General features: G+C 37.6%; 1 protein-coding gene across 1 annotated transcript in view; it reads right to left on the bottom strand.

Annotated features, from left to right (window-relative positions):
* The window catches only part of LOC122432041 (centromere protein P), a 225,039-nt gene that overhangs the window by 185,913 nt on the left and 25,107 nt on the right, over positions 1-14,019 (bottom strand). The window contains exon 4 of the mRNA XM_043453761.1: positions 4,104-4,192. Coding sequence (XP_043309696.1) covers positions 4,104-4,192 — 89 coding nt within the window. The remainder of the gene's footprint in view (positions 1-4,103; positions 4,193-14,019) is intronic.

The raw sequence follows: 14,019 nt of genomic DNA, 5'->3' as shown, positions 1-14,019 counted from the left end.
CATCATCAACTCCCGGAGTTTACTCAAACTCATGCCCATCAAGTTGGTGATGCCATCCAGCCATCTCATCCTCTGTCGTCCCCTTCTCCTCCTGCCCCCAATCCCTCCCAGCATCAGGGTTTTTTCAAATGAGTCAGCTCTTCGCATGAGGTGGCCAAAGTATTGGAGTTTCAGCTTCAACATCAGTCCTTCCAATGAACACCCAGGACTTATCTCCTTCAGGATGGAATGGTTGGATCTCCTTGCAATCCAAGGGACTCTCAAGAGTCTTCTCCAACACCATAGTTCAAAAACATCAATTTTTCGGTGCTCAGCTTTCTTCACAGTCCAACTCTCACATCCATACAGGACCACTGGAAAAACCATAGCCTTGACTAGACAGACCTTTGTTGGCAAAGTAATGTATCTGCCTTTTAATATGCTATCTAGGTTGGTCATAACTTTCCTTCCAAGGAGTAAGTGTCTTTTAATTTCATGGCTGCAGTCACCATCTGCAGTGATTTTGGAGCCCCCAAAAATGAAGTCTGACACTGTTTCCACTGTCTCCCCATCTATTTCCCATGAGGTGATGGGACCAGATGCCATGATCTTAGTTTTCTGAATGTTGAGCTTTAAGCCAACTTTTTCACTCTCCTCTTTCACTTTCATCAAGAGGGTTTTTAGTTCCTCTTCACTTTCTTCCGTAAGGGTGGTGTCATCTGCATATCTGAGGTTACTGAAGGAATTACTAAAAGTTGAGAGTGAAGCTAGAACAATGATGAAAACCTTCCAGCTCCCTAAACTCTATTCCAAACATAAGGAAGAACTAAATTTGAAGTTGAGTTTGAATTCACTGTTGGAAGAATTTGAAATCTTTAGTGACTAAAGTTAATAAAAGAAATAAAAACCCCAAACCAGCTCAACTGCTGACTATCTTGAGTTAAACCCCATACTAACAGGCTGATAAGAGAAATGTGCCCATTTCTGGGCATAAATACTATTTGTTTCAGTCTCTATTGAAATGTCCATCAACAGATGGACATTTACTGATGTACATCAGTCAATAAAAAATTATGAGACACAGAAATTCAAGAAAAGATGAACTATTGTAGACAATAGTTCACAGTGACAACAGTAACATAGTGATAGCAATATTATTACTATTAGTTAATGGTAACTAACAGTAATAGTTCTGTAGTCACCAGAATTGAACTCAAAGATGACTCAAATGTTGATAATATTAGATATAGGCTTTAAAATAACTATGATTTAAAATCACAGAGAAAGAATAAGAACAGTGGCTGCTAGGAGTTGGGCAAAGAAGGAAATGGGGAGCTATGGCTTAACGGGTATGGAGTTTCAATTTTACAAGATGAAAAGAGTCATGGAGATGCATGGTGATGATGACTGTATAACATTATGAATTTATTTAATACCACTGAACTATAAATCTAAATCTGTAAAAGCTCTCTGAATTTTACTAATATCAATGTTCTGGTTTTGACAGTATACTACAATTATACAAGATGCTACCACTCTCAGAGGCTGGATGAGGGTATATAGAATCTTCCTTATATATGGTTTTTACTGCAACTTCTTGTGAGTCTATAATTATTTCTAAACTCAAAGTTTAAAACATGTAAGAAAGATGAAATAAGAGTCACAAAATATTTATAATTGCTGAAAGTCCCTAATGGATAGCTGCAGGTTAATTATAATATTATTTTTATAGATCCATGTATCCCTCCACTTCTCAAAAGTTTGAGTGAATCCACTTTACTTTTCATTTTTAAATTATTTATTTAATCATGGGGCTTCCCTGGTAGCTCAATTGGTAAAGAATCTGCCTGCAATGCAGGAGACACTGGATCAATTCCTGGGTCAGGAAGATCCCCTGGAAAAGGGAATGGCTACCCACTGCAGTATTTTGGCCTAGAGAATTCCATGGACTGTATAGTCCATGTGGTCAACTTTCACTTTCACTTGTCATTTATTTATGGCTGTGCTTGGTCTTCCTTGCTATGAAGGCTTTTCTCTAGTTGCAGGGATCAAGGGCTACTCTTCATTGCAGTGTGTAGTCTTCCCATTGCAATGGCTTCTCTTGTGGAGTACAGGCTCTAGAACACATGGGCTTCAGTAGGTGTGATTCCTGGGCCCCAGAGCACACGCTCAATAGTTGTGGTGCATGAGCTTAGCTGCTACACAGCATGTGGGATTTTCCCAAACCAGAACCCATGTTTCTGCTTTGGTAGGCAGATTGTTTACACTGAGCCAGCAAGGAAGCCTCACACCACTTTACTTCTACCAAAGATTTACATTATTACCTCTTCTTGATAATCAAAAGAAATCTGAAAGAATCTTCACTTTTACAAAAAAAGGTGAAAAGTAAGAATAGCATTCAGGGTTTGTTTTGCAGTAAGCCAACACGCACCCTGAGCAGCAAGACTGCTACCACTAAGCTCCTTCCCCAGAAACCACACTCAGCATCGCAGCATCAAACTTTGAACTGTGTCTGTGACTATCTGTGCTATATCTTGACTTATTCTGCACATCTATTAGCAAAAACTGTCCAGAGGTAACAGCTTCTTTGCTTTACACTATTTTGGCTTACAAAAGGTTTCATAGGAATGCTCTATTTTTGGAAAGCAGTAGGAACCTATATTTGAAAATTTCCATAATAAAGCATTAAAGAAAAAAATAACTATGATTAATAAATTAAAAGATCTAGTAAGAAAGCTAGATGATATTCATCAAAAATGGGGAATTTAAGCAAAGAAAAAAATTAAGAATCAAATTAAAACACTAGAAATTTTAAAAAAAAGTACTTTAGAGATGACAAATCCCTTCAGTGAGCTCATTGCAGACTGGACTTCAGAACTTGAAGATAACGTAATACATCAAATGTTTTAACATATAAGTAATCAGAGTTGGAGAAGAAGAAAGAGAACAGGACAGAAAAAGTATCTCAAATGATATAGTTAGAAATGTTCACATAAACACTCTCTAGAAATAGCACAAACTGTCAAAAAAAATTAATAGAAAGATATGAAAGCAGCCCAAAAAATGCATGCACACACAAAAACAATATAGCAGACTTCTTTTCACAACCTATGTACTCCAGTAGACATTGGAAAGATTTCCTTAAAGATGTGTAAGAAAAATTGTCAATCCAACTGTCAAAGGTCAACAATAAATTCCTGGTTTGCCCTCCCATCTTTCAGTTTTCTAAATCCTTTGCAGGATCCTTCAAATCTATTCAACATACATTTTAGAATTCTTCAAGGTTCAGTTTCAATCCTTTCCCTATTTTCTACATTCTCTCCACAGGCAATTTTATTCTTGCTCAAAGTTTTAACTTTACCCACTGGTAGAAAACCCCAGTGTTTATATCTACTACTTACATCTCTTCTTAGCTGCCTACTTCTTATTTTTACTTTAGTGTTTCAAAGGCACTTATGTTCAACATGTCTAAACTGAAGTCACAATCTCATTTGACATGCTCTTCTTGCCACTTTTCCTGTCTCAACAAATGCAATCACCATCATCAAGGAATTATCATTTGTCAGTGACTCCTGACCCCTCTTTTTCAACCAACATCACGCCTATTCAATGGTGCTTCCTAAATATACCCCATCTACCCAGTCCTCTACCTCAACCACCATTAGTCTAGTCCAAACTACAAATTTCTGTTTCCCTGAACTGTTTTAATGGGCTAGTCACCGATCCTCCTGTATCCAATTTTGCACCCCTTAAATCCCTTCTCCCTGCAACATCAAGAACAATCTTTTCCCAGATGTCAAAATTTTGCCTCCCTTAGGCTCTGTTTAAAATCTTTCCGTACCTTTACATTTGTCATAGGACTATGGTCAAGGTCCAAAATTCATAATGTGGACCTTACAGACACTGCTAACTGCATCTTATCCCACACCCCCAGTCACTCTGCCCTCCTGTCAGCTGCTAACAGATGTCATGCTCCCCCTTAGCACAGTGCCTACACAGCAGGACCAAAAATGGTGTTATGCTTTCAGAAGTATTTTGATATTTACTTATCAACAAAAAGAATAGGTAAACTTAAAATTGTAATCTGAAAGAAATATCTTTATAAAAAAAAGTAAATACCTTACCTAGACACAAATTGACTTAATTCTGAATATTCAGTGGGCTCCATTATTATGCTGAGGTCAGTGATAACAGAAGATAAACTCTCCTTATCCTAAAATAAGAACAAAAAAATAAAGCTTTTTTTTTTTTAATCAAAGCACAGTCAACTTTTAAATAAGGAGAAAAAACTACTTTCAAAATACGCCAAATAGTAGCCAATAAAAAGTACTGCAAATATGGGTTACTTAAAAAATTTTTTTTTATTGGAGTACAGTTGGTTTACAATGTTGTGCTAATTTCACATGCACAGCAAAGTGAATCAGTGATACATACACAGACATCCGCAGTTTTGGTTTTTTTTTATGATTCTTTCCCCACATAGATCATTACAGAGTACTGAGTAGAATTCCCTGTGTTACAGCCCTTATTAGTTATCCATTTTATATGTAAAATCAAGGTTTTCTCCTTTATTCTAGTAAATTTTCTCATACTATATATTTACCTATCATTTCTGTTTCACTTTTTTGGTTGTTTTTGGAAAAATGACACACATCTTAATTTTGTCTTCCAGATTTTTCGTCTTTTCAATTGTACTTGTAAGTGATTTTTCTCAAGCCTATCCTCCATATTCTACTCCTAGCTACTCCTAATTTAGCTCTCAGCACTATAATCATTTTATTCTTCCTTCCTTCCTTTCTTTCTCTCAGCTCTCTTTCCCTTTTATTCAGTTTTCTTTGAATGCTTTCATTTAAGAATGTAAACAGTTACAATATAGCATGTTCCTGCATTTCCTGGATTCATTCTTTCAAAGAGACTTTAACTCCATTTGCTAATTCCTTTCATGGCAAGAATCCTAAATGATGATGAACAAACTCTGCACCATCTTTGTGCTGTGTACTCTGTGGATCTTTTTTGTTTACAGGAGTAGATCCAGCAATTTCTGCTATTTCCAAAGGATACAGGATGAACAGATAAATGATTGATTCTTCCCCATTTGTCTGGATGTATCTGACTTTTCAGTATTTTCAGCTGCTGGAGAAATGGATATTATTTGCTTATAATCTCTGTTTAGTTTTTCAGCTGCTCAAGAATATAGTGGGAATTATTAGGAGCAGCTGTAGTTAAAATAGACTATGGGCATCTACTACCATATCTAATCAGAAACAAATTTCCAGAACACTCTTACAACTCAATAATAAAAAGACAAATAACCCAATTAAAAACTGGGCAATGGATCTCAACGGACATTTCATCAGAGATGATAATACAAACGGCCAATAAACTTAGGAAAAAATGCTCAACATACAGTGATAGCTGACTTCCATCTGACCCAGTAATTTCCTGGTGGTGGTGGTGTAGTTGCAAAGTTGTGCCCAACTCTTGTTACTCTAAGGACTGTAGCCCACCAGTCTCCTCTGTCCATGAGCTTTCAAGGCTAGAATACTACAGTGAGTTTCTATTTCCTTCTCCAGGGAATTTTCTCAACCCAAGGACTGAACCCAAGTCTTCTGCATTGCAGGTGGTCTCCTGCCTAGCAGGTGGATTCTTTACCACTGAGCCTAAGGAAATCCCATAGTCATTCTCTACCTAGATATACACAAGAAAAATTAAAACACATGTCCACTGAAAAACTTATACACATGAGTAGTTTCAGAAGTGTTATCCATAACAGCCAAAAGGAAAAAACAAACCACCAAATGTTTCTTAGCTGATGAATGAAGAAGCAAAATGTGATACATCCTCACAATACAGCTAGAAAAAAAGAATGAAGTAACAATAAATGTGATAACATGAATGAATGAATCCTGAAAACACTGGTGCTAAGTAAAAGAAATTGGTCAAAAAAAGACCAAAAATTATGCAACTCCATTTTTTATGAAGTGCCAGAATAGGCACATCTATAGAGACAAAAGATATGGATAAGTTAGGTTTGGGCAGAAGAAGGGAAAATGAGGGGTGATAAAGAAGATGAGGTTTTTCTTTGAGGTAATAAAAAAGTTCTAAACTGGATGTGATGGTTGCACAAATCTGAACAGAATAAAAACTGCTGAATGTATACCTTAAATGGATGAATTATATGTTATGTGAACTGCATCTCATATAAAGCTATGATAACACCCCCCAACACACACACAAAAGAAAGGAAAGAAAAAATCTCAGAGGAATAGCTTGTCTTTGTTTGAGTGTGTGTGTGTGTTTTGGATTTTGGCCTTTTACCCATTAGAATAGGCAAATTACCTTGTCATTATAGAGCCTACGATTTATATGTTTTCGATATTAATACCTTATTAGATATGATTTGCAACTATTTTCTCCCATTCAGCCTTGTCATTTTGTTTACGGTTTCCCTTGCTGTGCAGAAACTTTTTAGTTTCACATAGTTCCACTTGTTCATTTTTGCATTTGGTGTCAAATCTAAAAAGTCATTGCCAGAGTGATGTCAAAAGGCTTAACATCTATGTTTTCTTCTAGCATTTTTAGGGTCTCAGGTCTGACATTCAAATTTTTAACCTATTTTGAGTTAATATTGTTACTTGTTAATTTGAGTTAGGTTTTGTGTATGATGTAAGAGTGATCCAGTTTCATTCTTTGGCATGTGGCTATCCAGTTGTTCCAACACCATTTACTGAAGAAACTATCCTTTCCCCATTCTATAGTCTTCGCTCTGTAGACATAAAGTGAGAGTCAAAGTCACTCAGTTGTGTCTGACTCTTTGTGACCCCATGGACTCTATCAGTTCAGTTCAGTCAGTCAGTCGTGTCTGACTCTTTGTGACCCCATGAATCACAGCACGCCAGGCCTCCCTGTCCATCACCAACTCCCGGAGTCCACCAAACCCATGTCCATCAAGTCGGTAATGCCATCCAACCATCTCATCCTCTGCCATCCCCCTCTCCTCCTGCCCTCAATCTTTTGCAGCATCAGGGTCTTTTCCAATGAGTCAGCTCTTCGCATTAGGTGGCCAAAGTATTGGAGTTTCAGCTTCAACATCAGTCCTTGAACTGATCCAGGAACACCCAGGACTGATCTCCTTTAGGATGGAATGGTTGGATCTTCTTGCAGTCCAAGGGACTCTCAAGAGTCTTCTCCAACACCACAGTTCAAAAGCATCAATTCTTCAGTGCTCAGCTTTCTTCATTGTCCAACTCTTATATCCATACATGACCACTGGAAAAACCATAGCCTTGACTAGACAGACCTTTGTTGGCAAAGTAATGTCTCTGCTTTTTAATATGCTGTCTAGGTTGGTCACAACTTTCCTTCCAAGGAGTAAGCGTCTTTTAATTTCATGGCTGCAGTCACCATCTACAGTGATTTTGGAGCCCCCCAAAATAAAGTCTGACACCGTTTCCACTGTCTCCCCATCTATTTCCCATCAAGTGATGGGACCAGATGCCATGATCTTAGTTTTCTGAATGTCGAGCTTTAAGCCAACTTTTTCACTCTCCTCTTTCACTTTCATCAAGAGGCTTTTTAGTTCCTCTTCACTTTCTGCCATAAGGGTGGTGTCATCTGCATATCTGAAGTTATTGATATTCCTCCTGGCAATCTTGATTCCAGCTTGTGCTTCTTCAAACCCAGCGTTTCTCATGATGTACTCTGTATATAAGTTAAATAAGCAGGGTGACAATATACAGCCTTGACGTACTCCTTTTCCTATTTGGTACCAGTCTATTGTTCCATGTCCAGTTCTAACTGTTACTTCCTGACCTGCATATAGGTTTCTCAAGAGGCAGGTCAGGTGGTCTGGTATTCCCATCACCTTGAGAATTTTCCACAGTTTATTGTGATCCACACAGTCAAAGGCTTTGGCAAAGTCAATAAAGCAGAAACAGATGTTTTTCTGGAACTCTCTTGCTTTTTTGATGATCCAGTGGATGTTGGCAATTTGATCTCTGGTTCCTCTGCCTTTTCTGAAACCAGCTTGACCATCTGGAAGTTCATGGTTCACGTATTGCTGAAGCCTGGCTTGGAGAATTTTGAGCATTACTTTACTAGCGTGTGAGATGAGTGCAACTGTGTGATAGTTTGAGCATTCTTTGGCATTGCCTTTCTTTGGGATTATAATGAAAACTGACCTTTTCAGTCCTGTGGCCACTGCTGAGTTTTCCAAATTTGCAGGCATATTGAGTGCAGCACATTCACAGCATCATCTTTCAGGATTTGAAATAGCTCAACTGGAATTCCATCACATCCACTAGATTTGTTTGTATTGATGCTTTCTAAGGCACGCTTGACTTCACATTCCAGGATTTCTGCCTCTTGGTGAGTGAGCATACCATCGTGATTATCTGGGTCATAAAGATCTTTTTTGTACAGTTCTTCTGTGTATTCTTGCCACCTCTTCTTAATATCTTTTGCTTCTGTTAGGTCCCTACCATTTCTATCCTTTATCAAGCCCATCTTTGCATGAAATGTTCCCTTGGTATCTCTAGTTTTCTTGAAGAGATCTGTAGTCTTTCCCATTCTGTTGTTTTCCCCTATTTATTTGCACTGATCACTGAGAAAGTCCTTCTTATCTCTCCTTGCTCTTCTTTGGAACTCTGCATTCAAATGGGAGTACCTTTCCTTTTCTCCTTTGCTTTTCGCTTCTGTTCTTTTCACAGCTATTTGTAAGGCCTCCTCAGACAGCCATTTTGCTTTTTTGCATTTCTTTTCCACAGGGATGGTCTTGATCCCTGTCTCCTGTACAATGTCACAAACCTCTATCCATAGTTCATCAGGCACTCTAGTGCCTGATCTAGTCCCTTAAATCTATTTGTCACTTCCACTGTATAATCATAAGGGATTTGATTTAGGTCATACCTGAATGGTCTAGTGGTTTTCCCTACTTTCTTCAATTTAAGTCTGAATTTGGCAATAAGGAGTTCATGATCTGAGCCACAGTCAGCTCCCGGTCTTATTGTTGCTGACTGTATAGAGCTTATCATATATATCCTTTATTATTTTGAGGTATATTGCCTCTATACTCACTTTGTTGAAATGATTAAATGGTTAAATTTGCTAAATGGTTGTTGACATTAATCAAATGCTTTTTTGGCATGTATTGAGATAATCATATTAATTTTTTAACCTTCTTTTTCTGTTAATGTGGTATACACATCAATTGATTTGCAAGTTTTGAACAATCTCTGCATCCCTGAAATAAATTTCACTTGATCATCATGTATGATCCTTTTAATGCATTGTTGAATTTAGTTTTTAATTTTATTAAGGATTTTTGCATCTACGTTCACCAGGGACATTGGGTTTTAATTTTCTTCCTTGTGCCTTGTCTGTTTGGGGTATCAGAGTAATGCTGGCCTTATACAGTGAGTTCAAAGTGCTCTTCCTCTGCTTTTTGGAACAGTTTTAGAAACACTGGTATTAATGCTTTAAATGTTTGGTACAGTCATCAGTAAAACCTTCTGGTCCTGGATTTCAGTTAGTTGGGAGGTTTTAAATTACCAATTCAATCTCCCTGTTAGTAATTAGTCTGTTCAGATTTTCTACTTCTTCCTGACTCAGACCTGGAAGGTTGTTTTTAGCTGCTTATCCCTTTGTCGGTGCATAACTGTTCACAGTGGTCTCTTATGATCCTGTGTTTTCCTGTGGTAGCAGCTGTAATGACTCCTCTTTCATTTCTGAGTTTTAAGTCTTTCTTCTTTTTCTTGGTGTATCTATTTATTCAGTTTTGACTATCCTTTCAAATTACCAGCTCTTAGTTTCATTGATCTTTTCTAACGTCTTTTTAGTTCCTATTTCATTTTCTTCTGCTCTGATCTATGTTCCGAGTTTTCCTTGTTTTGGCCACACTGCATGGCTCATGGGGTATTAGTTCCTAGGGATCAAACCCAGGCCCTCTGCAGTGAGACTGCAGAGTCCTAGACTGCCAGGCAATTCTGTTGATATATGTTATTTATTCCCTTCCTTCTGTTATTTTTGGGTTTCATATCTTTGATACTGGAATATAGTCGATTAACAATGTTGTGGTATTGTCAGGTGGAGAGCAAAGGGACTCAGCCATACTTCCATAAATAATTACTGTAGTTAGTTGTTTTTACTACTTTTGTCTTTTAACCTTCATACTAGCTTTATAAGTGATTAATTCACTACCTATCCTGACTTGCCGCAGTCCATGGGGTCATAAAGAATCAAACACAACTTAGTAATTGAACAACAACAATTATATATTTACATTTACCACTGAGATTTATACTTTCATATTTTCCTGTTAACAATTTACTGACCTTTCTTTTCAGCTTAAGGAAATCCCTTTAACATTTCTCTTAAGGCTGGTTTAGTGGTGATAAACTCCTTTAGCTTTTGCTTATCTGCAAAACTATTTTATCTCTCCTTCAATTCTGAATCATAACTTTGCCAGGCTTAATCTTGGTTGGAAATTATTTTCTTTCAGCACGTTGAATACATCCTGCCACTCTCCTCTCATCTGCAAAGTTTCTGCTAAAAAACCTGCTGAAAGTTTTTAGGGGGTTCCCTTATATATAACAATTGTTTTTCTCTTGTTTTTGCTTTTAAGAGTCTCTTCTTGGTTTCAAATTTTGGTATTTTGATTTTAATGTGTCTCTGCGTGGGGTTTTGGGGGGGTTTCTCTAACATGGAACTCACTGGGGTTCCTGGATCTGAAGAACTGTTTTTACAGTTTAGGGAAGTTAAATTGCCACCATTATTTGTTATAGTATGTTTTTGTACCCTTTCTCTTCTCCTTCTGGGATGCCTATAATGTCAATGTTAGCATGCTTCATTTTATCCCATAAATCCCTTAAACTACCTTCATTTTCATTCTTTTTTCCTCTTGTTGCTTTGATCTGGTGAGTTCCTGTGCCCTGTCTTTGAGTTTACTGATCTTTTATTCTCTCTCATGTTGTCAGCAGTTGAAATTCTCTAACATATTTTTCAATTCAGTTACTGTATTCTTCAGCTCCGGGACTTCTGTTTGGAACTTATATTTTCCATATCTTTGTTGAAGTTCTCAATGTATTCATGCATTCCTCTCCTGAGTTTGGTTAGCATCTTTGTGACCATTACTTTGAACTCTTCATCAGGTAAATTACTTATCTCTGCTTCATTAAGGTTTTTTTCCTGAGGTTGTATCTTGTTCTTTCTTGTTTCATTACTCTCTTTCTTCATTTTACCAGATTGTCTTTGTTGGTTTCTATGCATTAGATGAAACAGCCACCTCTTCAGTTTTGAAGGGCTGGCTCTGTGTAGGAGGTGAACCTTATTGTTCAACCCTGCCATTGTTTTTAATTGTCTCACATACCTTTGTGATTACCCAAGCTGTCAATTTTATTTTTTATAGTTCCCAGTAGTTGAACTTGTACCAAGACAAATATTCTTTTTAGTTTCAAAAGTTCCCTATTTTTGGGATCATTTTTTCCAGTTCGTTGGGTTTTAGGGAGAGTAATTACAAAAATACATTCAATTTGTCTCTTACTCCACAAACTGCCACCCATTTGATTTATTGTGCTACATGGACCATAAATGCTGGTACATGTTGATTCTAATATTCTTGCAACTCCTCACAAACAGTACAACAACACTAACAACATCAGACAGTAAATCTGGAGAAAAGAGTTGTATGCTCCAATTGCATATGACAAGAACTGTGCCAACATGGGAAATCATTCAAACATTCTGGGTGCGTTTCCCTATAGAGTAACAGGGTTGACCCAGATAATCTATCAGTTTACTTTTGGTCCCAACATCCTATTTATACGATTTTAGGTCACCTGTGGTTTCTAACACTGTACTACCATGATTTTATAATAACAATATTCTATAATAAGATAGATTTATTAGTTAGGTTAGTTTTAAAGTTTCTGATAGCTAAACATCTCCCTCTAGTGGAAATTTTGTTTTTAAAAATGTTTTAGAACATAAAATATAGCTATTTCTTTACCACTGCTTTTCTATCAGTCTCAACTATAAAAATCTGCCCAATATGTAAAATGGTAAAAGTATTTTAGAAGGCAGTTTGGTACTATCAATCAAAATTTACATGTACATCTCCTTTAACCTGGTGATTCCACTAGAGATATAGTTCTAAGGTATAGAGAGAAACAGAGTGTTCTTAACATAGCTTGGGACAGCATGCTCTTTCTGTAGCAAATTAGGTAAAATTAAGCAGTTCAAAAGCACCTAAACACATTGAAATGTATATAATGACAACTTATGTCCCTTTAGAGATTCAGTGATCACTGAGTTCTAGGTCTTTCAAATTGTATAAACTGTTCTCCTTAGATTTTTTTTCCTGCATCCCCTAAAGTATATGGGACAGAAACTGCTGGTAGTCCCCAATATATGGACTTCTTTCTTGCTCCAATTTGTCCATTGGCCACATGGCCATGCATAATGAAGACTAAATTTCCAGCCTCCCCTGCATTTATTTATTGGCCATTAGAATGCAGGTGAAAATGATGGGTATTACAATTTCTAAAAAATGCTGTTCAATGGAAAAGGTGAGTCCCTGTTTGCCCAGCCCTTTCCCAATGTCTGAAATGCTGAAGTGATAACTGCACCATAACGTGGCACCCACATGGGTGATGGCAGGGCCTGATGGTCATAAAACCACCATACCAGCCCTTGAAAACAGATTTTGCAATTTTGTTTAAGCAAAATAAACTTCTAGTATTCTGAATCTTCCTTTTTTTTTTTTTAAGTTTCCTATTATATGGAGCACATCTAATTTTAATTCATTAAGCATATGAGCTAACAGTGTAACTGCAGGCCATTACAAAATGGTTATAAAATTTTCAATCATGCTTTGGTAGTATGAGGATCAGAATATTAGCTTAAAGTACTGTTGACAGGGAGGTGAGGTCTGGGCTGGTGTCACTACTGTCTGGTAGGAGGTAGGGAGTGTAGCCACGATAGCATGGGTAGCAGGCCTGTATGGCAGGCCCCACATGGCTCTGGTCCTGTCTATGTGACTTCATGGTGGCCACCCAGGACCATTCAAGTCAAGCCACTGTGGGAACTGCAGTACCAGTTCATGCTAGGAATGCCTCTAGTCAAATAATAGCCATTCTTCAGAAGCACATCATGTTATTTAAAAAAATGTCCCTAAATTGAAACCTTAAGTGTGATCTGACTTCTGATGTGACCAACTTGCCACTTGACGCTTTCCTTCAAAGGATTAAAGTGACCACAAGTATGCAACTTCAACAAAATGAAATTAAAATATTCTATTCTGTTTTATCTCTCAGACCAAAGCCCCACTAATGAGCACACCAATCAACTTCTGGCCACAACCTCTCCTGGAATGTACAGCTGCACTGAGTAGGTTGTTCATCTCAACTTCAGAGTATGGTCTTTTTTCCAACTGGACTCATGTACATGTCCCATACATGTCCCTTGGACTGCAAGGGGATCAAACCAGTCAATCCTAAAGGAAATCAACCCTGATATTCATTTATATATTCACTGGAAGGCCTGATGCTGAAGCTGAAGTTCCAATACGTTGGCCACGAGGCGAAGAGCCTACTCATTAGAAAAGACCCTGATGCTGGTAAAGGTTGAAGGAAGGAGGAGAAGGGGATGACAGAGGATGAGATGGTTGGATGGCATCACCAACTCAATGGACATGAGTTTGAGCAAACTCCGGGAGACGGTGAAGGACAGGGAAGCCTAGCGTGCTGCAGTCCATGGGGTTGCAGAGAGTCGGACACGACTGAGTGACTGAACAACAATTTCCCAAGGATGAGCCTAATTTTACCAGCAATCTGGCTTCTCTCCAGATAACCCAGGGAGTGACTATAAAAAAGATGAATACCAATGGAAGAAAAAGCCTGTAGAAGCCCAAGGCTACTATTAGGTTGATACAAAAGTAACTGAAGTTTTGAACTGTAAATTTTAAATCATTATAACTAGGCTCAAACACATCTTCATTAATCAAAATAGGAACCATTACAATCAGCACATTTTTACCAACGAGAA

This window comes from Cervus canadensis, chromosome 30 (genome assembly GCF_019320065.1).
Source record: "Cervus canadensis isolate Bull #8, Minnesota chromosome 30, ASM1932006v1, whole genome shotgun sequence".
NCBI classification, from domain to species: Eukaryota; Metazoa; Chordata; class Mammalia; order Artiodactyla; family Cervidae; genus Cervus; species Cervus canadensis.
Note: the sequence above shows the minus strand (reverse complement) of the source record. Positions and strands in the feature narration are given on the sequence as shown.